The sequence below is a fragment of the Oncorhynchus clarkii genome, chromosome 31 (assembly GCF_045791955.1).
Source record: "Oncorhynchus clarkii lewisi isolate Uvic-CL-2024 chromosome 31, UVic_Ocla_1.0, whole genome shotgun sequence".
Lineage (NCBI taxonomy): Eukaryota > Metazoa > Chordata > Actinopteri > Salmoniformes > Salmonidae > Oncorhynchus > Oncorhynchus clarkii.
Genome location: NC_092177.1, coordinates 30,184,743 through 30,210,560, shown reverse-complemented (window position 1 = coordinate 30,210,560; position 25,818 = coordinate 30,184,743). Strand labels below are relative to the sequence as shown.

General features: G+C 40.9%; 4 protein-coding genes across 6 annotated transcripts; 1 reads left to right on the top strand and 3 right to left on the bottom strand.

Annotated features, from left to right (window-relative positions):
- Nucleotides 1–1,283: 1,283 nt before the first annotated feature.
- LOC139391135 (forkhead box protein N2-like) lies at nt 1,284–4,366 on the bottom strand. Its single transcript, XM_071138684.1, has 5 exons — nt 4,297–4,366; nt 3,011–3,692; nt 2,779–2,900; nt 2,510–2,565; nt 1,284–1,878 (listed from the first exon to the last, which is right to left on the bottom strand). The coding sequence occupies exons 2-5, from the start codon at nt 3,647–3,649 to the stop codon at nt 1,574–1,576; spliced, it is 1,122 nt and encodes a 373-aa protein (XP_070994785.1). The 5' UTR covers nt 3,650–3,692; nt 4,297–4,366; the 3' UTR covers nt 1,284–1,573.
- Nucleotides 4,367–4,660: 294 nt separating this feature from the next.
- On the bottom strand, nt 4,661–12,316 carry LOC139390638 (protein YIF1A-like). Of its 2 annotated transcripts, none has more exons than XM_071137895.1 (9): nt 12,255–12,316; nt 11,830–11,872; nt 8,942–9,186; nt 7,741–7,845; nt 7,161–7,239; nt 7,006–7,063; nt 6,674–6,829; nt 5,636–5,729; nt 4,661–5,475 (listed from the first exon to the last, which is right to left on the bottom strand). In XM_071137895.1, exons 2-9 carry the CDS (start codon nt 11,861–11,863, stop codon nt 5,317–5,319), a joined length of 930 nt encoding a protein of 309 aa, XP_070993996.1. In that variant the 5' UTR covers nt 11,864–11,872; nt 12,255–12,316; the 3' UTR covers nt 4,661–5,316. The 2 variants fall into 2 exon arrangements, with proteins under 2 accessions (XP_070993996.1, XP_070993997.1); XM_071137896.1 differs by having other exon boundaries at nt 12,259–12,314.
- Nucleotides 12,317–16,080: 3,764 nt separating this feature from the next.
- LOC139391016 (fos-related antigen 1-like) lies at nt 16,081–20,376 on the top strand. 2 transcript variants are annotated; one of them, XM_071138480.1, is made up of 4 exons: nt 16,081–16,465; nt 16,977–17,231; nt 18,476–18,583; nt 18,731–20,376. In XM_071138480.1, the coding sequence occupies exons 1-4, from the start codon at nt 16,352–16,354 to the stop codon at nt 19,304–19,306; spliced, it is 1,053 nt and encodes a 350-aa protein (XP_070994581.1). In that variant the 5' UTR covers nt 16,081–16,351; the 3' UTR covers nt 19,307–20,376. The 2 variants fall into 2 exon arrangements, with proteins under 2 accessions (XP_070994581.1, XP_070994580.1); XM_071138479.1 differs by having other exon boundaries at nt 16,106–16,465; nt 16,974–17,231.
- An 807-nt stretch (nt 20,377–21,183) lies between these two features.
- LOC139391017 (coiled-coil domain-containing protein 85B-like) lies at nt 21,184–24,362 on the bottom strand. Its single transcript, XM_071138481.1, has 2 exons — nt 22,408–24,362; nt 21,184–22,336 (listed from the first exon to the last, which is right to left on the bottom strand). The coding sequence occupies exon 1, from the start codon at nt 23,149–23,151 to the stop codon at nt 22,549–22,551; it is 603 nt and encodes a 200-aa protein (XP_070994582.1). The 5' UTR covers nt 23,152–24,362; the 3' UTR covers nt 21,184–22,336; nt 22,408–22,548.
- Between the last annotated feature and the right edge of the window lie 1,456 nt (nt 24,363–25,818).

Sequence of the window (25,818 nt, the reverse complement as noted above, 5' to 3'; positions counted from 1 at the left end):
CTTTGCTGGTGACACTGTCTGTGATTTATTTATGATGGCATGGCTACCACAGCATTCTGCAGCAATACGCCATCCCATCTGATTTCTGTTGAGTGGGACTATCATTTGTTTTTCATTAGGGAAATGACCCAACACACCTCCAGGCAGTGTAAGGGTTATTTAACCAAGGAGAGTGATGGAGTGCTGCATCAGATGACCTGGCCTCCACAATCCCCCGACCTCAAACAAATTGAGATGGTTTGGAATGAGTTGGACCGCAGGGTGAAGGAAAAGCAGCCAACAAGTGCTCAGCATATGTGGGAACTCCTTCAAGACTGTTGGAAAAACATTCCAGGTGGAGCTGGTTGAGAGAATGCCAAGTGTGCAAAGCTATCATCAATGCAAAGGATAGCTGATTGAAGAATCTCAAATATAAAATAGATTTTGATTTGTTTAAAAAAAATTGGTTACTACATGATTCCATATGTGTTATTTCATAGTTTTGTTGTCTTCACTATTAGTCTACAATGTAGAAAATAGTAAAAATAAAGAAAAACCCTGGAATGAGTAGGTGTTCTAAAACTTTTGACCGGTAGTGTAAATATATATATATATATTTTTTTTTACATAGGGCAAAACATTTGTCTACAATGTGAATTGTTATTGTAGTATAGTCAGTCTTTGGAGCTAATGGGGATCCTAAAAAAATACTTAATACACCGCCATAATCTACAGATGACCTGGATTATTGATTTTATCAAGTACATTTTGTGTTTTGACATAATCCCTAGATGGGTACCCAAATACAAATGTTAATACTTTGTTATAGCCAGTCAATTCCCCCCACTAGATGGCGTCTGCCCATTGAATCCTGTCATTGTCTGAGTATTTGAAAAAGGTTTACATGATAAAATGGTTTGGGACACATAAAAAATTACCAGTCCTATATTTTAAAAGAGTTTTGTGCTTTATTGTTAAATTGAGAAGTGAAAAATAGATGGATTGAGAAGTCTAAGGTTTCTTTCTAAACAAACAAATCAGACAGCCTATAAAATATATTCTCCGCAAGAACACGTGTTTAATAAATGCTGCCCCTGGTAAAGAGATTATAAAATCTAAAACATAAAAAAAATATGTTAATCATGAACAGACAAAGATTCAGGAGGATTAAACATAACTTTCTTTGTTCCCTGAATCTGAGAGTGGATTAACTGGCAGTAGATTTCTCATGTTATCATTCATCGGAAGTATTCCATCAAAATACAGAGGTCTTGATTCTTCGTATCATCATATCGGTACAGCATCAATCTTTTTTCTCCCTCATTTGTACCAAAAGCATATGCCAAGATTTGGTTTATGTCAATTAATGTGTTGAGTGGCTTAATGTGTTTCAGTGCATCAGGTTGGGTGGCTTGGATTTGCAATCATAGTAGCTATATCACTTAATGACAGCAAATCAAATCTCAGGCAGTGTCAACACACAGCAGCAAATTGTCCATTTCTATCACTCAGGTTGCACATAATCTCCTTGCATCACAGTGTAGGCCGGTCATTTTGTTTAGACCCCACTGCATGTCATTATCTGTAGATCAGTCTAATGTCCACCCCCTGCCAGGTCCAGAAGTGACCCAGCAGCCTCTTGGGCCTCAGCATCCAGCTGCAGGATCTCTACAGTCTCCAGATCTAGTTCAGTGTCCCCGGGCAGGACCAGATACTGGTACTGATGATACTGGTAGTAATGGAACTCTATGTAGCCGCTGTCTGACAGGGGGTCTTTCTCCATCTCCTCACCAACCTCTTCCTCATATTCCACTGCCTCCATATTGATAAGCTCCTCATGGTCAGGGGTCAGAGGGCAAGGTGGATTTGAGGAGAGAGGTGGGTTGTCTGAGGTCAAGGCTGGGGGAGAGGGGGAGGAGAGGGGAAGGGTTTGAGAAAGGGAATCTGTGACAAGAGACCATCATTTGTTTTTGTACTGTACATTGAAAAATGTGGCATGTCAACATCCATTATAGGTATCATCATACATTGTTGATGTGCAATGTGCAAATGTTTTATAATAGTGTCCTATACAGTAGAGTAGAGCAATTTATGTAAAAGCTTTAAAAGAGATAGAAAAGCCATGCATTACAGTGCATACCATGTAAACGATCCCTCTCTGAGTGGAATGTAGGGAGTTACTGCACTAAAAGAGAGAGTGACAAATGGCGGAGCCATCGTGTAGCTGTGGCTATAGGTTGTCAAGGTAATAGAAGGTTGTTGCCAAGACAACAGCACACAAACCCACCAACCATGCAACATGCAGAGTAAAGAGGTAGAAAAAAAAATCAGCAGGTGAATTAAGGTGTAAAAGATAGATCAGTTGTTCCTCAATTAAACTATGACTAAACATTACGAGGGAACCGACATCTTCAGAAATCCATTTGTGAGAAGCACTACAATACTGTCTGGGGCTTTATAGTTTTCCCACAAACTTTAGTGTGGGTATCAAGATCTAGGAGGCTGACATGCTTAGTGATAGAGGGCTAACCTGAGATCGCCACAGTGTCACACACCATAGATTCTCCATAATCAGCTCCCTCCAACCTGCACAGGACAGAGAGGGAAGACAAATACAGTTAGTTGGACTACTGGTAAGGTTTTGACTGGGCTGTGATAAGCCTGCTATTGTAAGACAAATCATTAACCCACATGCGTTAAACAACAAGAATTAGGGCAAAAATATGTGATAGTCACAGAAGGATTTGTGAGATTTGGCACTGTGAACTAAACTGCAGTTAACTGTTTGTTCATACTCACAATGCAGGGTTGTTTAGTAAGTTGCTGTTAGTGCTATGGTAATACTGGGTCTTCCTAAGCACCTCCAGAAGAGCGGATCGATATTCTGGACACACGCACCACAGTGAGCCCTTCCCCACAGACTGAAAAAACACATCATACGCAATCTTCGATATCACAAAACACCATTATTTCAAACAAAAAGCGAAACTTAATGCAATTGGCACATTGAAGACGAGTGAACACATCTCACCTGGTTCTTGTCCCTGTGAATCCGACAGAAGCTCTTACTCAGGGACAGGTTGTGCCGAACAGAGTTTCTCCACCCCCCAGGTGCTGCTCTGTAGTAGGGGAAGCTGTTCAATATCCAGTCATAGATACCCTTCACTGGGAGCCTCTTGTCTGGCGAGTATTCTATCGCCATGAAGATTAGACTGCTGAAGGAGTAAGGGGGCTTGGATGGGGAGGAAAGGTGGTTTTGGGTAGGTATGGGATCCTGGGGCTCCAGCTGGGGCAGTGGTGTTGTTTTGGGCAATGGCTGCAGGGGAAGCAAATTGCCTCTTTGATGTAACCAGTTGAGGCAGGTCAAGTCATCTTGGTCAGATGTGGTTGGAGAGTTGAGGCAGTGTAAGTTTTGTCCGTCAAGGAACTGAGGGGGGGACAGGGAGTCTAAAAGAGGGGAGAGAGATTCAGTCTTGAGGTGAATGGAAACTGGGGCTGTGGGGGAAAGCCAAGTAGGGCATGGTGGAATCGACAGAGGAGACAGAGGGAGTGAAACATGGACAGTGGAAGAAGTCTGCAGAAGAGAGGAGAAAGGCGGGGACTGGTAGAGAGTGGTGGGATAAAGAAGAGATGTAGGAAGGGGTGGCAGTGTGTGAGTGTCACTCTCCATCTCTCTCCCAGCAGACTTCTTAAACACTCATTCAATAGATGATCTGTTGGGCAAAGCAGAGCAGTCAAACATTTCAAAGGCATAGCGAAACATGTAGCTCAAGTTAACAGCAATGTAGTTCCACAATTAGAAAAACGTAAGTAAACCCAATTTATAACAGCGTTGGTAGACCAGATCAGGTGGTCTTACTGAATTAATTAGTGGCTAAATGTTGTGAGTCTGTCTACTCTCTGCCCTGCACCAGGGTCATTCAGTTGGTAAGAATATAAAAACATACATCAAGTTAAAGATTAAGAAAAGTCTGAACAAAGTCCTCCCCCTTTTCTTCTGGTTTTGCATGAATGATTTCGCTAGCTATACTAGCAGATTCAAACAGCTACAGCAGCAAAAAGGCATTGCACAGGTGGATACATAAAATCGTCTTGAATAGAAAACGACTTTTATTTCTAAAGGGTAAATAAAGCAGACTGCTCATGAAGCCACATGGTGCTCAACAATGCTGCTCAATGTGCTCATTCTTCGGAAAATGGCGGTAGAATATAAAGTTACATTTAGCACAATCAGTCAAGCAGTCTTTTGTTAAACTCCCCCTCAGGTGCTGACATAAACACTTAAAACAGAGTATAAAAAAACAATGCATTGCTTACCAATAAAGCAACGTATTAGTTCAGGGTATATCGGTAAGTCTCGAATTATGCAAAATATATTATTCAAAAGTTTAAAATATTGTCTGATATCCATACGAAGAATCGAATTCCTGCCCGTCTGCCTTCTATCCGTTCCAGTGTTCCCTTGGAAACCAAAAGGACGCTTTGCAGGTTGCGCGTCACCTGCGCGTTCCCGCCTTAAAGATACAGTTCAGTATTTATTTTCCCAACAAATGGAGAGGACAAACCACTTTCCAGATATGACTGTCACAGCATTCCAAATTCAAGGTCAAAGATTATCAAACTGAGCAACAGATATTTTTCCATTGAAACTTTACATTCAGTTAAAAAGACAGAGGCATGGTTAAAATTCAAAGCTAAATATGTTTATTTTTCTACAAAAAACATAACACTGATTGTTGTTCATGCTCTATAAAGTTTAGATACATAATAAAGGAGGGTTTAACAGGGAAGGACAAATGGGGAAGATAAGAGTGCACTGGTAGCACATCCTCAGAGTAGCTCCATCATTTTACATTTAACCATACTGCAACATTTCTGGTAAGCCCAAATGGACAATATACACAGGAAACTTTAGAGGAAAACTGGAGTGTGGTGTGAAATGTTTCTCATAATCATATTCCAATTTCATGAATACAAAACCCTTCTTTCTCTATAAATAAGAGGGCCAAAAAGGACTCAGTAAAACACTCATGGTGAGAAAACATAAAAGCCTTCCATTTTGACAAGCGATGCATCTTGCATACAAAAGTCTCACACTGTAGAGGAGTCAAAAATAAATGTTCATTTAAAACTAACCCACAAGCTGAACACAAGATACAGCTCGATATCTAGTATCCCCTTTTCTCTGGCAGATGAGCTGAAAGGCAGGTAACAGTGACACTCAGAAGAACCAAATTTGTAGAAAGCATCAGTGTTTTTTACGTTTTTTTTTTTTAATTTATTTTTTATTTTTAAAGTTCGATACCAAAGGACCTCCGCATCAGACCCCATATCAGGTCACCTGACCAGATGTGAGGTGAGCCAGTAGATAATGATTGGCTGAAAGGCGGCGGTGGCCACGGTGATGTACAGGCGGAGTCTTGGTTTGGCACTCGCCCCAGCCCCCATGGAGTCATGGGAGAGAGACGACAGAATCTTCATTTTGAGAGAACGGACCTGGTGATATGATCAAAATGCTGTTAACTCTTGGACATTAAGTTTAAAGAAACAAAAAAGTATTAAACTATGTCAACTTGGCTACTATAATGCATAATTAGGTATGAAAAATTCAGAATAATTCTTAACACACATTTCCACAGAGTTCTAAAGTACTTACAATGAAAAACATAAGAGCACACGATGACCAGGCGAGAGCCACGAAGTAACCATCACTGCCAAACAGCAGACCACCCAGCACTGTGAAAATCATCCTAAAACAAAGAAGCATCCTTAAACTCAGGGGTATCACAGTAACGTCTGCAAAATGTAACAACTTGAGGTAAAAAAAGAAAAGAAAAGTATCTCTTATCGAGTGTAGATAACATAAACCACGTTTCAATCCGAGTGAAGTCATACCGTATATATAAAAAATAAAATCACGACAGCTGTGATAGAAACAGGAAGTTTTGGTAGAATTTTATAAATGCAGAAAGAATGTTCATTCGACATGGTGGGATCTTTTTGCGTCTGTAAAATTAATGATGTGAGAAATGGCGGTGGAAACACCTTTATACGCAAATATTGATATAACCGTCACATAAACTTGGATTCATACGATGATATGGTGGGTGGTCCTCCCACTATGACTCAGGAAACCATGCCGTTTTAGGCAACAGATTAAACCACTTATGATGAACTTCACAGGGTGGTGAAAGTGTACAGTGATCTTGATGTTCATTTCCAATAAAATATTGAGGGTCTTATTCTGTTGACATGATGATCAATGCTTGACTGCTGTTTGACCCCCCCATAACAAATATCTTGCTCTTATCCATAATAATTTCATAATATAGACTAACCTACCCGCTATGTATCTGCCGGCTGTTGGCTAGAGAGCACGTAAGACCAGAGTAGACAACGTTTTCTATTTAACGGAACCATGTGAGACAAAACCATCAGTAGAGTTGAAAAATGTGATGGAAACACATTGAACTTTACATTTTTATTCGGTACATGAAAGCGTGAGCGAAAAAGTACATTTTGTGCGCACTACGTCATCGCGCACTGATTTGAATTCGCAACAAGTTTGTTTGGTGTAAACACACCACTGGTGGGAAAATTCACATATTTTCTTCATGCAGATTTTGGAATATTCACATGAAAATCAATCACCAATTGGATGGAAACCTAGCTATATATCTAATGGAGCCCTTACCCCACATATTTGTATCCACTGTAGGCAATGAGGTCAAACGTGGATAGGTCAGAGTGAACCGTGAGAAGGTAGAGACTCAACAACATGACCAAGACCTCTATAACGACCCACACCAAAGCAGTGCTGGCACACAGACCAAGGACCTCTGGACTGAACCTGCCATTGAATAAGAGAAAATAATGATGAGGGGGGAGAACATTAGTTGGTTGATTCATAAACAAAATGAGACAAATAGTGTCAATTAAATTAATACATTGTATCTAACACTCCAGAAATCATACATTTGCTTGGCTATGTTTGAACACTTGTAAAGAAATAGTAGTTGATGTAACCTGTTCTGAATGCCAAGGGCCATCCCAGCAAGCAAAATGTAGGTGATGAAAGCCATTGCTGAAAAATAATACAGTAATAAATCAAATCAATTCATAGTCCGTCACTTCAATATTAAACATCTTACTGATATACCCCATCAATAAAACATACTTACAAGGTATGTAAAGGTCGGGTGCATTCACGTCATGCCTGGGTGTGAGAGGAGTGTCTCTGTGGTAACGAACTTCCCAGTCCTATTGACATTACGACAAAATGTGAAATGTATTTACACAACATCACAGAGAAGCACAGACATATAGTTCTTACTGGATCTAACATTTAGCAGGGCACAGAATGTCTAACAATGTCTCCTAATCTGAGAAGGGTAATTTGTGCAAACATATCATGCTTGTTAATATAAAGATTGCAATTGTGCTTCATCATCGGTCCTTTTTACGCCTGCAACATTAGAGAAAATTCTCATCTTCTGTGACCACAACACACACACCAACACACACACCAACACACACACCAACACACACTGCTAGCAGGGTGATTAAAGAGTGATTATCTTGTTTGGAGGCCCAACTATCTGATATGTACAAGAACATGAGACGAAGGAGGAATGCCAAGACTGTCTCCATGACCTTGACACACGAGTGTGTGCTACAGTGCTGTTGAGGATCATACTCTGTAGAACATCATGTGCAAGAACGTGACATGGTGCGTTTGGTGTAATAAAATGACTTGATTACCTGGTGTGTGTATGGGAACATGAGGAGCAGAAGTTTCTTCATTACATATTTGCTGTCGACGGCAAAGAAATACTTCAGCTTGTTCACAGACACGTACCTGCTGATCTGAAGAGAGATTGCACAGGTTAATTTCTCTAACTGTCATGATAAGTGGAATCAAAGTTGGTTGGCACAGTCTCATTATTTGCCGACCAGTGCCTATGCTTGTTTGAGGCTATACTTTTCCGACATCGGAGCCTTAATCAGCAGACGGTTCTGATTGGGAAATCGTTGTTTGCGTAGAAAGATTTAAATCCAATTGGTAGACGCACCAGCCACTTCCAAATCAAAACATGGATGTCAATGTTTGCCCATACATGCGCCATTCTAATTAGCCCGTGAGGCTGATTAGCTAGTGCAAACAGGTGTGAAACAGACAGTTGTCCGCGCAAAGCGATTTGGAGGGGGTGGTAGCATCCAACAATTCGATTTTATTATTTATTGGGCACTGCTCAGCGACGCAAACAACGATTTCCTAATCAGATACGTCTACCAATTACGGATAAAGGCTCAGATATTGGAAAAGCGTCACCAAATAAGCACGGGTCGGCAAATAACTTGTTAAGTGGGTAAATGTTATACAGCTATTTATTTATTATTTAACTAGGCAAGTCAGTTAAGAACATATTCTTATTTACAATGACGGAACAACCCCGGCCAAACCCTAAACCGGATGACGTTGGGCCAATTGTGGGCCCTATGGGACTCCCAATCACAACCGGTTGTGATACAGCCTGGAATCGAACCAGGGTCTGTAGTGATGCCTCTAGCACTGAGATGCAGTGCCTTAGATCGCTGCGCCACTCGGGAGCCAAGCTAGACAAGGGTTGGACTGTAGTCTAGGAAATGGTCTAAGTCTCATCCAGGCTTCTAAGAAAGTAATTATGGAAGAGGTGAACAGTAGGCTCCCTCAGGCACAAACTGGATCAAGTAATAGACGCAGACCAGCTCTATAGCTCATGTGGCTACCTCATGCACAGCTTTACCCTAACCATCCTATCTGGCTGAAGTCCATTAATAAAACCTCAGCTGTGGATCGGAAAGGACCCACAGGTGAATGCAGCACACCAGCAGCAACTCTAGTCTATTTAACTGTTCATTTGCTGGAACGTGGCCATCACCCTAATGAGAATGAGACCAGTCTGTAGTGTGATTCTCTCACCTCCTTGTTGACAATATCCTTTCCCTGGTTGGCCAGGGAAGAGCCATATATCATGGCTGCACTGGCCATTGGGTCAGCAAACAGGTTGTTAACCCCAGCACCTCCTGGCCCTCCAGCTGGAGCCCCTCCCATGTTGTACCCAGGGGTGTAGAAACCCTGACTGTTCATTGGTGGTGCTGCCGAACTGGTATCGTCAAAGAGGAGAGGGTCCCCGGCGGGGGGAGCTGCACGGGCTCTTGGCTTTGCTACAGAGGGACAAATGGGAATGAGGATAGGGTAGTGTGTAAGATACAGAAGTGGGGGAGAGTAGGGTAAGATTTGGCCAAAACAGCCAAATACTCCATCTAAACATGAATCGATTCTCAATTGAGGTACGGTTCTAGAAACATAAAGCATCAAAATAATTTCACAAATTATACACTTACTGTACACTTAACACAGTTGCAGCCGACATCATTGTTCAGGGACAACACTTTGTGGCATCCGTCTTCACAAAAGTGTTCGGAGACGCAGTTAACTATTTAGCACAAGGAGTCGACGGTCTCCTGTGTTTTCTGTAAACTAGCGCTGTATGGAAATATGGCCATGTGGGAACCCCTAACCCCATTAAAAAGGTAAGTAGTTGCCTCCCGGGTGGCGCAGTGATGCCTGCAGCGCCAGCTGTGCCATCAGAGACTCTGGGTTCGCGCCCAGGCTCTGTCATAACCGGCCGCGACCGGGAGGTCCGTGGGGCGACGCACAATTGGCCTAACGTCGTCTGGCTTGGCCGGTAGGGATGTCCTTGTCTCATCGTGACTCCTGTGGCGGTTGCCAGGTGCACGGTGTTTCCTCCGACACATTGGTGCGGCTGGCTTGGATGCGCACTGTGTTAAGAAGCAGTGCAGCTTGGTTGGGTATCGGAGGACGCATGACTTTCAACCTTCGTCTCTCCCGAGCCCGTACGAGAGTTGTAGCGATGAGACAAGACAATTGGATACCACGAAATTGGGGAGAAAAAAAATGGGTAAAATGTAAAAAATAATAATGTAGTAATTTAACCTTTTTTATTTTGCGCTGACATGACAAAAACATAACGCAAGCAATGTGTTTGGTGCAAGCATCGGGGCTCTTAACAAAAAAAAACAGTATTTGTGCATTAGAGACCTCTCGAACAATGAGAAAGTTCAGATTCAAACTCCCATTCACCAGCTCTGCAAGCGTTATAATGTACATTATAATTTAGAACTTTTTTGGAAATACATACCAACCGTAGCAGAAGTAAATGAAAATAGTTACTTAGTAAAACTCCACATTTGGTTATCAAGTATTTTGACATTTTGTATTTTGACATTACAATGCTTGCAGAATTGGTGAAAAGGAGTTTGAGTCTGAGCTTTCTGTGCGTTAGAGGTCTAACATGCTGACCACACCGCTTGCATTACGTGCGCGAGCATTGCAAAATAAATGTACACATACATGTTATTCAATCATTTCATCCAAACTGCTCGTGAGTGTTTGCGTAACCAGGCGCTGCAAGTCCCACCTCCCCCATCTCCTCAGTAATTTTTTGGATCATATACCAACGTGGGTGATTGAAAGATGAACTGAGGTCCACATTCCAGTCGGTGGCGGTAATGCATCTTAAAGTTGTTTGTCAACCGCCATATAAAGTCCAAAGAAGAAGACTGAAGGAGGAGCGATTACTAGAAACCATCTAGGTTCACCTTTTTATCTGTGGACTAATTGTCAGAGTAGAGGACCTTGTGCATTTCAGGTAAAATAACAACCCAATGTTTATATCCAAAAACAAATTAGCTAGCAACGACAAGCAAGCTAGCTAAATTGCCACGAATGTTTCATGCATTTCAACCTGTCCCCAAATTAATATAGTTGGTTCAGAGATCTTTTTGATATTTCAACCTGTGATGTGTCAATCTGTTGTGGATGGACAAAATCAACATGCGCGTGCCCAGTCTAGTCAGCATGTAAAGCACAGATTCTGGTTCAGTTAGTCTATGAATGGGCTAGGGTGAAGTATGACAATTACATAACAGTTAAGGCAATTATGAGTGACAATATGAGTATCAAACCTGTAACTACAAACAATAGTCATGCCATGCGGGATGCAATGTTAGCCTCAGGCTTTGATCACATCGATAGCTTCATTGCGCAAAATAGTATGCAGCATTATATTTATTTAACCTTAATTTAGTCAGTTAAGAACAAATTCTTATTTTACAATGAAGGCCTACACCGGCCAAACCCTCCCCTCACCCAGACGACTCTGGGTCAATTGCGCGCTGCCCTATGGGACTCCAGATTACAGCTGGTTGTGATACAGCCCTGGATCGAACCTGGGTCTGTAGTGACGCCTCTAGCAATGAGATGCAGTGTCTTAGACCACTGTGCCACTCGGGAGTCCTAATCTGGATACGTGTCCAACAAAAGCTCAATGCCTTGATCACACCGACAGTGTAGATGTACAAAATACTAAACAACATCATCTGGTTATGTGCGCAACAAAAGTTCAACATTCCCTTTCTGCTACAATTTATGTCAAGCTGTCAAAGTTTAAAGCTTGACTCATACTTTCGAATACACTTTTGGTGTATTCTAAGAGTTATTGCGCAAAATAGTATACAGCATCATCTGGATATGTATGCAACACAGTTCAACATTCACCTTCTACTACCATTTCTGTCAAGCAGTCTAAGCATATAGTTTGACGCATACGTTCGAAAAATCGAACGTAAAATCTAACGCACTGCAAAGCAATCCCAGCGTTCCATTGGAAATTAATGTACATCCGGTGTACCAAAACCAGGTCGGTGTGTTGGAAGCGTTACCTAACTCTAGCAAGCTACATTATTAGTTAGCTGTATCACATAGATAACATGCTAGCTACTTACCACTTGCTCGGTAGCCATGATGTGGAAGGTCCATTGTAAACACCTGTTTAAAAATAGAAACACAATGTTTGGGTTTGATAACGTGTTGCAACGCAATTTTATACGTCGCAGGATCTTCGCATCCAGAAGTTAGTTAGCCAGTTATGTTTCAATGTTGGCTAGTAGTACGTAGCCAGCTAACGTTAATTAGCAGTTTTTTCGTCGTCAACGTTACTCTTGGCTGCTCGTCTGGGGCTAGCTACCGAATGCTAACTGAAAAGCTGGTTAGGTTTTGCCACCATTTGTGTGAACACAATTGACAGTTAATTAAAGCAGAATAACATATTTCAATGTACAAGAGTGTTTATAAAAAATACATATCAATAACTATGACATACTCATGGAATACAATATTCAGTATTTAAAAAGCAAAACGTTACATCTACCTACGTGTCCTATGGTGCTTCCTAGAACCCGCCTCTTTTACTTTACCTTAGCTATTAATGGTCGTCTTCTGTGCCTGCGTGGCAGCGTGGATAAGCAAAATACTTCTATTGGTCCAAAATAAAGATTCAGCCTGTGCACGGATTGGTTTTCGGGGATATCAGTCTTCGCTATTCATTAAACCAAAGAGAGCACAGTAGGAAACTCTGAATTACATATTCATCAGCTCTTTCAACCTAGGCATGGGGTGTATTCATTACGCCGATTCTGTTGCAAAACGTTCTGTCTTTTGCAAAATCTGTTGAAAAACGTTTTGCAACAGAAACCGTTTACTTCAAACGGAAATCCTTGCTGTTCTTTGGATAAAGAGATGGATTGGCATCGAGTTATGGCTAGCTATAGTTTTATAGAAGGTAGCCCATGATGGCTTCTGAAACAGTGACTCATGGTGACTAAATGTAAACTTGTAAATGTAAAAAGTGACAAAAGAGAAAGTTATAACTTGTTTAAAAACAGCAAAGATTTATCTTTGGAGTAAACAGTTTCTACAGACAAAACGTTTATCAACAGATTCAGTGTAATGAATACATCTTCAGCCTAGGTTGAAGGAACTGATGAATATGTAATGAACATTTCATGATTCACGAAGACTGACTTCACTGAGGACCTGAAATAGTCTCACCATACCAACACTGTGGTGAAGAAGGCGCAACAGTCTTCTTCAACCTCAGAGGCCAAGACAAAATTCTTAAGCCTCCATCGGAGCCATGGCCTGTTCACACTGCTACCAGAAGGCAGAGACAGTACAGGTGCATCAAAGCTGGGACATAGAGACTGAAAAACAACTTATATCTCCAGGCCATCAAACTGTTAAATTGTCACCACCACTAGCCAGCCTCCGCCCAGTACCCTGCCTTGAACTTCGTCACTGTTACTAGCCTGCTACCACCTGGTACTCTACCCTGCACCTTAGAGACTGCTGCCCTATGTACATGGTCATTGAACATGGGTCATTTTAATAAAGTTTAAATACTGTTTTTACCCACTTCATGTTCTAGTCAAGGCTCATCCTATATAGCTATTGCTGTACACAACTTTTCTATTCATATACTGTCCATACACACCATCATATACATATATTTATATCTGTCAAAGGAGGTTGGTGACACCTTAATTGGGGAGGACATGCTCGTGGTAATTGCAGTATCATAATTAGAGGAATGGTACCAAATATATCAAACACGTGGTTTCCATGTGTTTAATGCCATTCCATTCGCTCAGTTCCAGACAATACTATGAGCCGTCCTCCTCTCAGCTGCCTCCTGTTATATATTTATATTCCGAACTCTGACTTTGCTCTTTCTGATATTTCTTAATTCCTTTATTTTTATTTTTGGAATTTGTGTGTATGGTTTTATATTGTTAGGTATTACTTCACTGTTGGAGCTACAAACATAATAATTTCGCTGCACCTGCAACAAGATCTGCAAAATATGTGTACCCCCGAAGCTGGCCCATGTTGACTGTAATGCTTCCCACAGTTGTGTCAAGTTGGCTGGATGTCCTTTGGGTGGTGGGCCATTCTTGATACACACTGGAAACTGTTGAGCATGAAAAACCCAGCAACATTGCAGTTCCTGAAACAAATCACTGTCCCTGACACCGACTACCATACCCCATTCAAAGGCACTTAAATATTTTGTCTTGCCTGTTCACCCTTTGAATGGCGCACATACACAATCCATGTGCCAGCAGCATACCACCCTGCATACCACTGCTGGCTTGCTTCTGAAACTAAGCAGGGTTGGTCCTGGGCAGTTCCTGGATGGGAGACCAGATGCTGCTGGAAGTGGTGTTGGAGGGCCAGTAGGAGGCACCTTTTCCTCTGGTCTAAAACAATATCCCAATACCCCAGGGCAGTGATTGGGGACACTGCCCTGTGTAGGGTGCCGTCTTTCGGATGGGATGTTAAACGGGTGTCCTGACTCTCTGAGGTCATTAAAGATCCCATGGCACTTATCGTAAGAGTAGGGGTGTTAACCCCGTGGTCCTGGCTAAATTCCCAATCTGGCCCTCAAAAACCATCACGGTCACCTAATAATCCCCAGTTTACAATTGGCTCATTCATCTCCGTCCTCTCCCTTGTAACTATTCTCCAGGTCGTTGCTGCAAATGAGAACGTGTTCTCAGTCAATTTACCTGGTAAAATAACGGATAAATAAAATGAATTGTCTTAAGGCTTAAAAAGCTTCTTTAACCAGATTGAAGTGGATTTAACAGGTGACATTAATAAGGGAGCATAGATTTCACCTAGATAATGTAATATAATAAATATAAGGATTATGAGAATGGGTGTGTAAGTGGTGGGTGTGCATGGTTGTACTATGCGTACTGTACCTGCATGTACACGTAGTCTACGCCTGTGATGCATTAATGATGCCTCTCTGAGCCAATTGGTGTGAAAAAAAATAGATACAGCCTGGCCTGCCAGCATGTTGCGGCATGTCATAGAGAGACAGAAAGGGTGTGTCATCAACGGCATTCCAGAGGCACGAAGTCATCTTTACCTCCCCCTATACTCTCCTTCAACACTCAACCACGTGATAAGGTGTCACATCCTTATGGTTACACCACAGAGAAAGAGGAGCACATGTCTCCCCATTGAAATAGAGTAAAAATACAGGCAAAGTACACTTTTAAAGAAGCAGGTGGCAGTAGTAATTCGGTCACTGTGACGCATAAATCACAAATGCCATGCTGAAGGGAACATCTTTCAACTTCACTCATGTCTATAATCTCATTATGATGGTGGTGGTGAGTGATAAAACAACACTACGAGCAAAATGCTTCAAATGATAAAGATGCTGATACAACAGTCGTGATTCACTGTATCTTCAATACGTATAAATGTATCATAATTAATGTTACTAATAGTTTTAGCCATATTTTGAACACAATGAAATCAAATTTGACACTATATCCTAAGAGACAACTTGGTATAAGGTGCCTATTCGTTTATTCACAACAGATGAGTCAACCATGTCGGGAACTCAAGCCCAATAGATCCATAAGGGAGAGCAGGGACTGCAGCTGTTTAGCGGCATCTCAGCCACTACTGTAGGAACCGGGGTACATTTAGGATTTTAGCATTTTTATTGAAGCTTTTGATGGTAGACTACATAAAAACCGCCGGCTACTGGCAAAGTTGAAATGGTGAAATAATTCATCAACATAGTGTCATTCGGCTGACTCACGTCCTACAGTCAAAGTTCCTTTGATTGATGTGGCCTAGAGAAGAAACTGTACCCAAACTAAGCGCCAAACCTCAATACGTTCTGTTATTTCACTAATTGTTAACACACATACTAATTATTTAAATAGCGTACTTAGCTTTTAAAACAGCCACATTTCTTACAATTATTATATTATTATTAAATAAATAATAGGATACAACGAACACCATAATGAATGACAATACTGCATTCTTATAGACAGAAGGCTATGTTTCTGTGACATGATTAATTTTCATAAAACACGATTGGACAGATTCTATAAAAAGTTGTATGGTAAAAAATGAATGTGAACGCGAGCATGGGGCATAAACTTGTAGAATTCAAAGAGAGCGTGCTTTCCGCTCCTGTCAATGGAGGAATCCCGGGAACACTCTATGGAGGAAACTCACCATATATGGTTATATACGTCATCCGCATGTGGTCAGTTACAAGTCAAAAACCAAGACACCACCACTTCCAGTAAATTGGGAGGGGCGTTAAATAACTATAGAATCGGTTTGGGTGTTTATAATTCCACGAGCACTCTTTACTGTTCAGTTCAACTGGAATGATCAATACGTAAGAAGTAATTCAAATGAATTTGGGAGAATTTAGTCATACATAGGAAAACAAGATTTGAATTCGCAGTTTTCTTATTCCCCTTTCTTTTTGGATCCTACCAACATCCCGCAATAAGGAGGGTTTGCCCCACGTTTGAATGAGTGAACCTGACACTTTCCCTGAACATTTAATCGCTTGCTCTTCATAAAACTCCTCAGGATTACTTTGCACTCATCGTGAATCGGGATAGTAGTTTACAATCAAGGATGTACCGAAACTTTGGGAACTTGGGCCGAGGAGGCAGCGACTCTGCGTCCACCAATACCGGATCGAGTGCTGTATCCCAGGGCACCAGCACCTCAACTACTCAACAAGATCAGGTAGGCACACATATTGGTCTATGTTGATAAACACTAGTAAAAGTAATAAATCATAATTTGTGTAAAGTTTCTCCCCTCAATAATTATGATATTGCTTAATCATATTAATTGCAGAATGTAGTAATAATAGGTTATTAATGCCATAATATTTACATACAAATGTAGTAGGCTCATAATTGTATTATAGCCATGGTGCATCTTGATTACCATTGTCTGATGAATAGATACACATTATGGATTTTAAATTATATTTTCAATGCTCACCGTCTTTGTCAAGAGTGTTGCCTTTACATCCGGATGCACACCTATGTCCATGTCAAAAGCATGGATAGCATGTTTTATTTATTTTATTTAACTAGGCATGTCCATTGCCCATGACACATATCTGGTTCAAAATAATTACATTGCTGTAAATCACTTTCTGTTTGTTAGTTTACCCATCATGTCCTTACTCTAACCTCCTCCTCTCTTTCTTTCTCTCTCTGTCTCTCTCTCGCTTTCCCTTAAGAAGTTCACTGTGGCAGGTGGCAGCCAGTTTGTCCCCAGTCTCAATGCCATCACTTCCAACCAAGACCTCCAGTGGTTGGTCCAGCCCTCCTTCATTGGTCCAGCTGGACCCTCGCGGCCTCCACGTCCTCTTTACTCACCTGCAGCAGGAATGAGGCCCTTCAACCCTTCACCTTCCCAACCACACCTCTACAGACCAGGGGTCATAAGGGCAGTGGCAAGATCCGGGAGCACAACCAGACGCAGGAACGATGAACATGTAAGAAAGAATATGTGTGGTCTTTAGCCAGCAGGGTGTAATACTATATAATTGACTTTCAGCATCAATCAAAATGTAGATAGGCATTGTGCCAGAATGTGGGTGGATATCTGACCAAAATGCACATGAAACGTAAGGTCACTTAACACTACATAGGCCTACATTTAGATTTTGAAGAAGTGGTTGTCTTTGAAGAGGAACAGTCTTTAGTAGTCCCTTTTCCATGTAGTTGTTGTCTTATTAATAGGGATACACTGTATAAAGATACGACTGCAAGGCTTAGAATTAGAGTGCTCCGGTGGGACTGAGAGGGCCAGGGAATAGGGCAACTAGAGACTTCACAGAGGTGTGGAGACAGACGGTTGAGTCAGTGCGTCGGTCATGTGTAATATCCTGTAGTGTGTGTGACTGTTTTATACGTCTGACATGGCAGTGAGACTTCACCACACACTCGTCTTGTCTGATAGGTTGAAAACAAAATTACAGAAACAAATATTCCTGAGAGCTATCTTTTGAACGGGATAGATTTCTGCGACGATGTGGAAATTCCAGATGATGCAGAGGTTGACCAAGCATTTGTTTTGGTTGACAACTATGTACTTTGGAACAGCTATGTACAATGACCTGTTTCATCGTTGTTTAAGATACGCCACTCGTTTGATGTTAGTGTGACGTTGGCTAAGTGCCAGAAAGGATGAGAGCTTTTATCAACCTGTTTGAGCCAAAATATATCTGACACGAGCAGTTTCACAAAATGTAAGATGGCAAGACATCAAGTAGTTAAACTACTAGTAGGTTTTGTTTTCCTTGAGAGTAGATTATTTTCATACCTGTTGGCTTTGTTACACTTTCAGAATGTGTGGTTGAGTGAGCTGAAATTTGATGAGACAGGAAATGGGCTATCATGATTCACTGGGGCAAGTCATATGACTCATACCTGAGTCACAATTGGGGTCTGAGTGACTCATCACAATACAAGGCGGGATAAATTGGATGAACAATGTTAAATGAAATTGGAGAAAGGGTGTAACAAAATGACAAAAGCCTCTGATGTTACGAAATTAAGGGCCATCTTGAAAGTTTGAATATAGTGACTCAGTTCATACACAAGGTGGTAGTATTTCACCACAACACATTTTACAGCTATTCAGTCCAGTCCCCTTTATTCAATTGAGTTGTAAAATGTATTATAACTTTTTTTCAGTCATAACTCTGCCTCATCAAATGTCTTTCTCCTGCTTTAGTTGTCCCCAGAGGAGTTGGAGAGACGCAGAATAAGGAGGGAGCGAAACAAACAGGCAGCTGCCAAGTGTCGTAACCGTCGACGGGAGCTGACAGACACGCTGCAAATCGTAAGTTGAATTTTATTTCAGGGGGGCAATGAACCTATATATCATTAAAGTTTATAAATCATCAACTACTGGATTTCTCGACCAATTGAAAAATAATAGATTGACAATACAACCCTAACCGTTTATCTTTCATTTCCCCTCTCTTAGGAGACAGATGAGTTGGAAGGTAAAAAGTCCTGTCTGCAGAAAGAGATTGCCGAACTAGAGAAGGAGAAAGAAAAGCTAGAGTTGGTTCTGGAGGCCCACCGCCCCATTTGCAAAATCCAAGACTCTGACTCAGATTCTGACCAGAGCTCAGAGCTTCCCTCATTGGGAGGTATCAAAATTGAGCCTGAGCTTCCTGACCTACCAGGGAGCTCAGCAAAGAGCCAATCAAGGATAGAGAAGCCCAAACCAAAAATTACTATCCCTGTCCGTCCTGTGACCTCCTCTGCCTCTGCTGTCCCCATGGAATCTGAGTCACTTCACACCCCAATTCTTATTTCTACTCCATCTCTTACTCCTTTCACGGCTAGTCTGGTCTTCAGTTATCCCTCTGGCTCTCTAGACTCCAGTTCCACTATTTCATCCCAGGCTCTACCGACTCTGTTATCTTCCTCTCAACATGGTGTGGCCCAGCAGTCTCGAAACCCCCAGCCCTGTAGTATTGCCCATCGCCGTAGCAGCAGCAGTGGGGACCAATCAGATCACTCCCTAAACTCCCCTACCATCATCACACTGTAATTTAACTGGCTTCCTTGGTGGGAAAGACTGAGTGACAACACTGACGGTTATGAAGATGAAGAAAATTATGACATAGGTGACTTTAATAACGACAGTAATTATACGCTAAATGCAGCTGGTCTACTTAATTTCCTCTGTGCCTACACTTTCCAAATAGCCCCTACACACTAAATGCACACAAAAGCTAAAATACTGATTCTCACAAAAAGCATTATGGTGATGCGAATGACTCCTATTTAAAGGGTTGTATTGTTACACTTTTTTTGTTTTCATCGATGCATATAACTTCTGACAACCTATATTTGTTATGTTCAAAACATGTGCAACTGTGCAAATGTGCAAACAAAAATGTATTAACTCGGTGTACTTTGGCAATAATGGTGATATATTTAAGGGGGTGAGGTATATGGCCAATATACCACGGCTAAGGGCTGTGGCATATTGGTAATATACCACAAATACCTGAGGTGCCTTATTGCTATTATAAACTGGTTACCAATTTAATTAGAGCAGTAAAAATAAATGTTTGTCATACCTGTGGTATATGGTCTGATATACCATGGTTTTCAGCATACAGGGCTTGAACCACCCAGTTTGTAATGTAGGAACCACATCATGGTAGTGCATGGTAATAAACACTGTGGGTTTGTTTGAGGGTAAATGTATGTGCATGCCAGGTAAACTTTCATGTGAGCTAGCTATCTTTTATATAAAAGATGCATACATCTACTTCTCATATTGTACTTTTAGTACAATATAATTTATTTAATTTATGAAAAACTGCATTATTTGGGGAAAATTTGAAAGACAACTAAGGCAGGACCATGAGAGTAAATATAGAATATATAGACATGTATTTATTGAGTGTAGTATATTTTTTTATAATGTGTCTCTTTTGACTGATGTGTGTGGGTCAGTGCAGTGGGCAGTGCCTTCACTTAAATGTGTTCATAGACATCGGTACAATAAATACATTTTTTTAAAGACAACATTATGTGCATCTGGTGACGTTAAGTATGTTTGATTATGTTCATGCGATGATATTTGCATCAATATGTCAAAAAGTTCAATCAAATTCTACACTTTAAAATATCAGTATGAAAGGGGTAAAAAGAAGACTAAATGCATCCTTAGTGTTACACCCATTAGTTAGTTAGTCCATTTTGAATACGTCCCGTTTCCTGCTTGATGTTGCTGCATAGCAACATTATGTAAGGAGGTAATGGAGGCTGGGGAGGAAAGGGAGGGGAAAGCTGGCCATTACCTCTCTGCTTCCTCTCTGGAAATAATTGTATAACTGACTTCAATACAAACAGATACAAATAACACATTAACGTTTCAGATGGGCTGAATAAGAAAGATAAGCAAGAAGAAAAGGAGGTCACAGCGGGACATCTGGGTTTTTGATTGAATGGGAGGTCTGGCAGAGGACAAAACGTAGATCAAAATGAGAGTCTGGTAAATGGAGATCTATTGGCCATGACCCTGATTCCTGAACACAGAGTTCTGATGTTACTGTACTTCTCGCAAATGAAGTGACTCACTCACTCACTCACAGGAGGCCCAGAGAGTATATGATAGCAGTGATAATAAAAAGGAGATTTAGGAGAGAGAGCCTATGTGTGCTCCTCTCTGTAAAATGAGCTCTCTGTTAAAGCATTACCGTCCACTGCGCAAACAGAGGTCCAAAAATAAAACTGATACATTTCCACAATGCCAGGCTGTATGACATGGACAGGAACATCAATCGCCTGCAGTCTGGGACAAACAGGTCATAACAAACAGGTAGAGAGATCAATCAATCACTCATGTTGCACCATGTAAAATGAATGTCTTTCTGCAAAGTCACACACACACAAAGAAAGGTCACAACATGATTGAGTGTCTCAGCCAGTGTATTTAAAGCTCTTCAATGCACTACAAGCAGCCCACCAATCACAGCCAACAACAAAGCAAATCTTATCCAATCCATGAGCATGGTCTATATGCTTAAAACAGAAATATGTATTTGTTAATGGTGTAATACTGATATGTCAAGTTAATGACAATGAGAGAATATATCTACAGAATTACCACAAAACATTATATTAGGATCCTGACTATTGGCAATTTAGACAGAAAATGTGAAGCAGTAGTACTAATGATAATAATCATAACAATAATAATGTAGTAAAGAACAAAGTAAAAGTGTCTTGTCTAGTTCCCAGCATCATGTCAAATCCAGTCTCGAGCTTCCAGTTTGACACAAAAGTGGCTGGTTGAGAACAGCCTGGGCCGTTCAGTTCTGAAGAAGGTCTAAGTACACCATCATAGGTGCAGGTGCAAGACACAAACCAGCGGTGCCATCACAAGTTTTAGTGCATTGTACAGCCTAAATTACTGTGGCACACTAGCTATGTCTTTCAGTGTAAAACCAATGGGCAGCCAAGACAGTGTTCATAATGTACTATTTCATTGTTAGTTTGTGATTTCATACACACAGCACTCCAATCCTGACCTGAGGGACTGAATGCATAATCTACATTATTTAAATGTTATTTAAAGGTCTTTCACAAAAATCATCACTCATCCTTCAAATATTTCAGTGCTTTTGGATGTCATGTACAGTAGACTAGTATGGCTCAAATCTGGATCGAGATATGTGTCTACAAGGACTCATATAATAGTTTTGTCCAGTGCAATGCAGTACGAAGTAGTCCACTATCAGTACAGTGCATGAGATAACATCCTAACCTAACCTCCTTCCAACACCTGCTACTATTAACCACATATAGTCTCAATCACAGAACAGAGGAAAACCTCCCAAAAGATTGTTTTAAAAAAGCATAAAATTGTGAAATGATCATTCGATAAAGCTTGACCTTTAGTCTCAAATGTTTATGTGGGCCTGTCATCCCTCTTTCCAGGAAAAAACCTTTTTCTTTTCTCTTGAGGATCCTTTTCCAACTCTTCTTTAGGACAGCAGCATGTACAGAAGGAACATAATTGACTGCTATTCTGGAGATGATGCTGTGTTACTGTGTGTTATAGGCCATCTTCTAAAAAGTATCCCAATCTTGACTGCTATTCTGGAGATGATGCTGTGTTACTGTTTGTTATAGGCCATCTTCTAAAAAGTATCCCAATCAAGTTTGTGTTCTACCAATGAATGCTGTAAACAACTAAACATATTTCCTCAACCCATATTTCTCTTTATCGTGCTCTTTCACTACTCAGTGAAAGTATCCGGCTCTGTCCCATCATCAGTCATCAGGTGAGCACACCAGGTGGAGCTGGTCCGGACTACCGACACTCCCAGTGCTTGAACTTCCATCTCCCAGGTCTCGGGACACCATACACGGCAGGTTGAGCTCAGTGGAACCACCGGGACTGGAGTCATTCCTGCTGACACATTCCTCCTCCAGGACCAGACAGAGTTCTTTGAGGTCCAAATTCTCCTTTACCAATCCATCCTGCAAGCACTCTAGGTCGGCCAGTTTTTTCAAGTAGCCGCCCAGATCCTCACGCATCACTTTGGCTGCGTGGTGACCGAACAGCTGCCATTCCCGGGCCAGCTTCTTCACCTTTAGTCGGTCATCATCAAGGAAACAGCACAAGTCACGCAATTCTGTGTTTTCTTCCTGGAGACGCTGGTTGACGGTTTTCAGCTCCCTGATCTCAAGCAGGTGGCCTTGTAATTGTTTGTTAACTTCTTTTATCAGCCGTCCACGCTGGATAAGAGCAGAGATCTTCTCTGACTCCTCTTTACGCAGTCGACTCACCAGCTCTTCTTTAGAGCAGGAGAGTAAATCCTCGTCAGACATCTTTGACAAGTCTCTGTTGTAGAGCTCACTGTCACTCCCCATATTTTTTGGACTGATCTGTAATTCAATAACCTGAGAAATAGCCTTTCCCAATTACAGGCAGTAGAGGCAAATTAACTTGAGTCTACAATTCCTGGGATGCTCTGCAATGTGCATGGAGGCTACAGTAAGCTTTTTACAGGCAGCCCTGAATTGTATGACTATCAAATGACTCTATCCAACCATGGAAGCAAAATATAGGCCAACAGTAATTATTGGTTTTACCTATGGATAATGGGGAAAAGTGCATGCTACACATCAACGTTCTTCTATGAGCTATAAAATTCCCTGAACAAATTCGCTCTTGATATAATTTAAAACAAAGCAAAGAATGTATATATTTTCAATATAAAATGTCAATCCATCTCTCTCATATCTCAGATGATAATCTGCGATTATAGGCTTTGTAAAAAAGAGTTTGCATTAATGTCCAGTTTTCCCTTTGCTTTTCCTTGGTTACCTTCAGCAGGGTGAGGTTTTCGTGATTTTGCAATCCGTTATTTCGTTTTTATTGTGCAGTTGACTCGTCATCCTATATCGGAAAACCTTGGATAAAGTACGATAACGCTATTTTACTCAGATCTTCATATCTTATTATCAGAAGTGACGTGCTGAAGAGCATATGCTTTCGTTCTGTCCGAGTAAATGTTGTATTCCCTCTGTTTGGAGAATTTGTTCATGGCATAACATTCCTTTTGATTATAACCCCGAAATAGGCAGTACTTTGAAATTCACCGATGAAAACAAACAAGGCTCTGAAGTTTCAAAAAAGAGAAATACATCCAGATTCCTGCTCATCCTATTGCATTGGTGTGTGGAGGATTACAATGTCGGCCTTCTTCCACTGTCATTATAAAGCGGATGTCTCCTCTCAGACTCGGTTTTTCTCTCCACTCAGTGAATTTCAGAAAATGACGCCCATTTAAAAAGAATGGGATTTTCTTCTATCCTCTCCCTTCACATAAAAAGCTATAGAAATTAGTAGTAATCATCCATGTAGTCTTTAAAAAAAGAAATGAACAAACACAATAAAAATGTTGACGAAATCGATACAGACCACGTTTGTAGAAGAGATGCTCGGTTTAACAGTGAAGGTCAAAATATTCACTGATGTTTTAAAAACACAGTTTCTTGATATTATCCTACAAAATGATTAAAAAAGCGATTACATTCTTGAGCATTCAAGTATGGTTGTCGGATGGTGGTTGTGAAGGAGGCGGCCGTAGGAATGCCCCTCTTCTGAATCCCTCCCCTCTCTCTTTCCGTTTGGTCTTCCTTTACGGTAAAATAATAGCTTACACTACTTTTATTTCGTTTTATTTTGTGTGATGTCATTTATTTCGATGGAATAGCTTATACTACGTATTGTATCCCGTCGAAATAAATTACATCACACAAAATTTGAATGCATGTGTTAATACTATTAATTTTGTTTAGGCTGTATCACATTTGTGTTCAAATCTACGGGCAGAACTACAATAATTTATTCGGAATATATAGCAATCATATCACATACCATTGTATATTTGTATTCCATATATATTTGTTAAATACCTCCCCACAGGACCCCACTCTCCACCCCCTCCAACCGTAGGCCCACAAACGCGCACACACACGCACGCACACACAACAGAATATGACACACAAGCATCAGAGTCACACTTTGACACAGAACAATAAGTGAATCAGAGTTACAGTGTAGTCTACACAATTTCAAATACACAGATGGAAAGTGTGACAAAAGGTTTAAGCATGAGGTATTTGGCCACATCCTTCCGCCCTTCATTCCAGCTCTATTGTTTCAGTGAGGCCATAACAATATAGGGTGTTATACAGGGACTGGGGGAAGCAGGGGATGGAATCAGGGTGAGGTTAGCTAACAGAAGGGCTGGAACTGGGAGAGGGTTGGTTGGTTGGTTGGTTTGCAGTGAGGTGTAAAACAAAAAGACAGTTGACTGTGTACTTTTTCTCTTTTGTAATTTTGAAGGGCACAGACAGATACAGCAACAGGAGGATGGGAGGGGCGAGGAGAGGGATTTGGTGGGATTTATTCAGATAAATCTCTGCAGGGAAAGCATGCGCAAAAACACACACACACCATAATTCATCATAGTAGCTATCTACTTTTTAACATTTTATTTGTGTTTATTATGGTAAAATAACCGTTCTGATATTCTGTTTTACATAATATAATTGCATATGTTTTGTATATCAACATATAATTTTACTATATAAACTTGTGCAACATGTTCTCATGTAGGTTACATCATATTTTTCATAGATTGTAGTATTCCACATGTTTTGTTGTTGGAAATAAGTAGTTCAAAGTGTGCTGCTGAAAAGGTTTAAATATGGCCGCTATACCAGATATGAAAGAGGAAGCGAGACACTCTACTCACTGTTTTTGTTTGTTTGTTGATTGAATGAAAGCCAATGAACTAAGTAGAACAGACCCAGCTGCTTTAGAGAGACATAGTAATGGCGTCCTTTTGTAGGCACTAACTCTGCCATAGTTCGCTGGAAAAAGCCTATTGGGAAATGAATGGCGTTTTTGGATAAACGCCGAAAATAAAGTATGTGGTAAACACAGGTTTAGGAGATCTTATACGTTTTGTTCTATGAGATAATCTTCATCAGCTAACGTCACTTTTTGTGGATTTTGAAGCGTTT

Excerpts from the sequence above, each read along its gene's own strand:
- LOC139391135 (XM_071138684.1), bottom strand. The coding sequence starts at position 3,649 with ATGGAGAGTGACACTCACACACTGCCACCCCTTCCTACATCTCTTCTT. Across the intron at positions 2,901-3,010 it reads TTCACAGGGACAAGAACCAG|TCTGTGGGGAAGGGCTCACT; the intron begins GTGAGATGTGTT and ends GTGTTTTTTCAG. Across the intron at positions 2,566-2,778 it reads TTACTAAACAACCCTGCATT|GTTGGAGGGAGCTGATTATG; the intron begins GTGAGTATGAAC and ends TGTCCTGTGCAG.
- LOC139390638 (XM_071137895.1), bottom strand. The coding sequence starts at position 11,863 with ATGGACCTTCCACATCATGGCTACCGAGCAAGTG. Across the intron at positions 7,846-8,941 it reads AGGATATTGTCAACAAGGAG|ATCAGCAGGTACGTGTCTGT; the intron begins GTGAGAGAATCA and ends ATCTCTCTTCAG. Across the intron at positions 7,064-7,160 it reads ACCCGACCTTTACATACCTT|CAATGGCTTTCATCACCTAC; the intron begins GTAAGTATGTTT and ends ATTATTTTTCAG.
- LOC139391016 (XM_071138479.1), top strand. The coding sequence starts at position 16,352 with ATGTACCGAAACTTTGGGAACTTGGGCCGAGGAGGCAGCGACTCTGCG. Across the intron at positions 17,232-18,475 it reads GACGCAGGAACGATGAACAT|TTGTCCCCAGAGGAGTTGGA; the intron begins GTAAGAAAGAAT and ends CTCCTGCTTTAG. Across the intron at positions 18,584-18,730 it reads TGACAGACACGCTGCAAATC|GAGACAGATGAGTTGGAAGG; the intron begins GTAAGTTGAATT and ends CCCCTCTCTTAG.
- LOC139391017 (XM_071138481.1), bottom strand. The coding sequence starts at position 23,151 with ATGGGGAGTGACAGTGAGCTCTACAACAGAGACTTGTCAAAGATGTCT.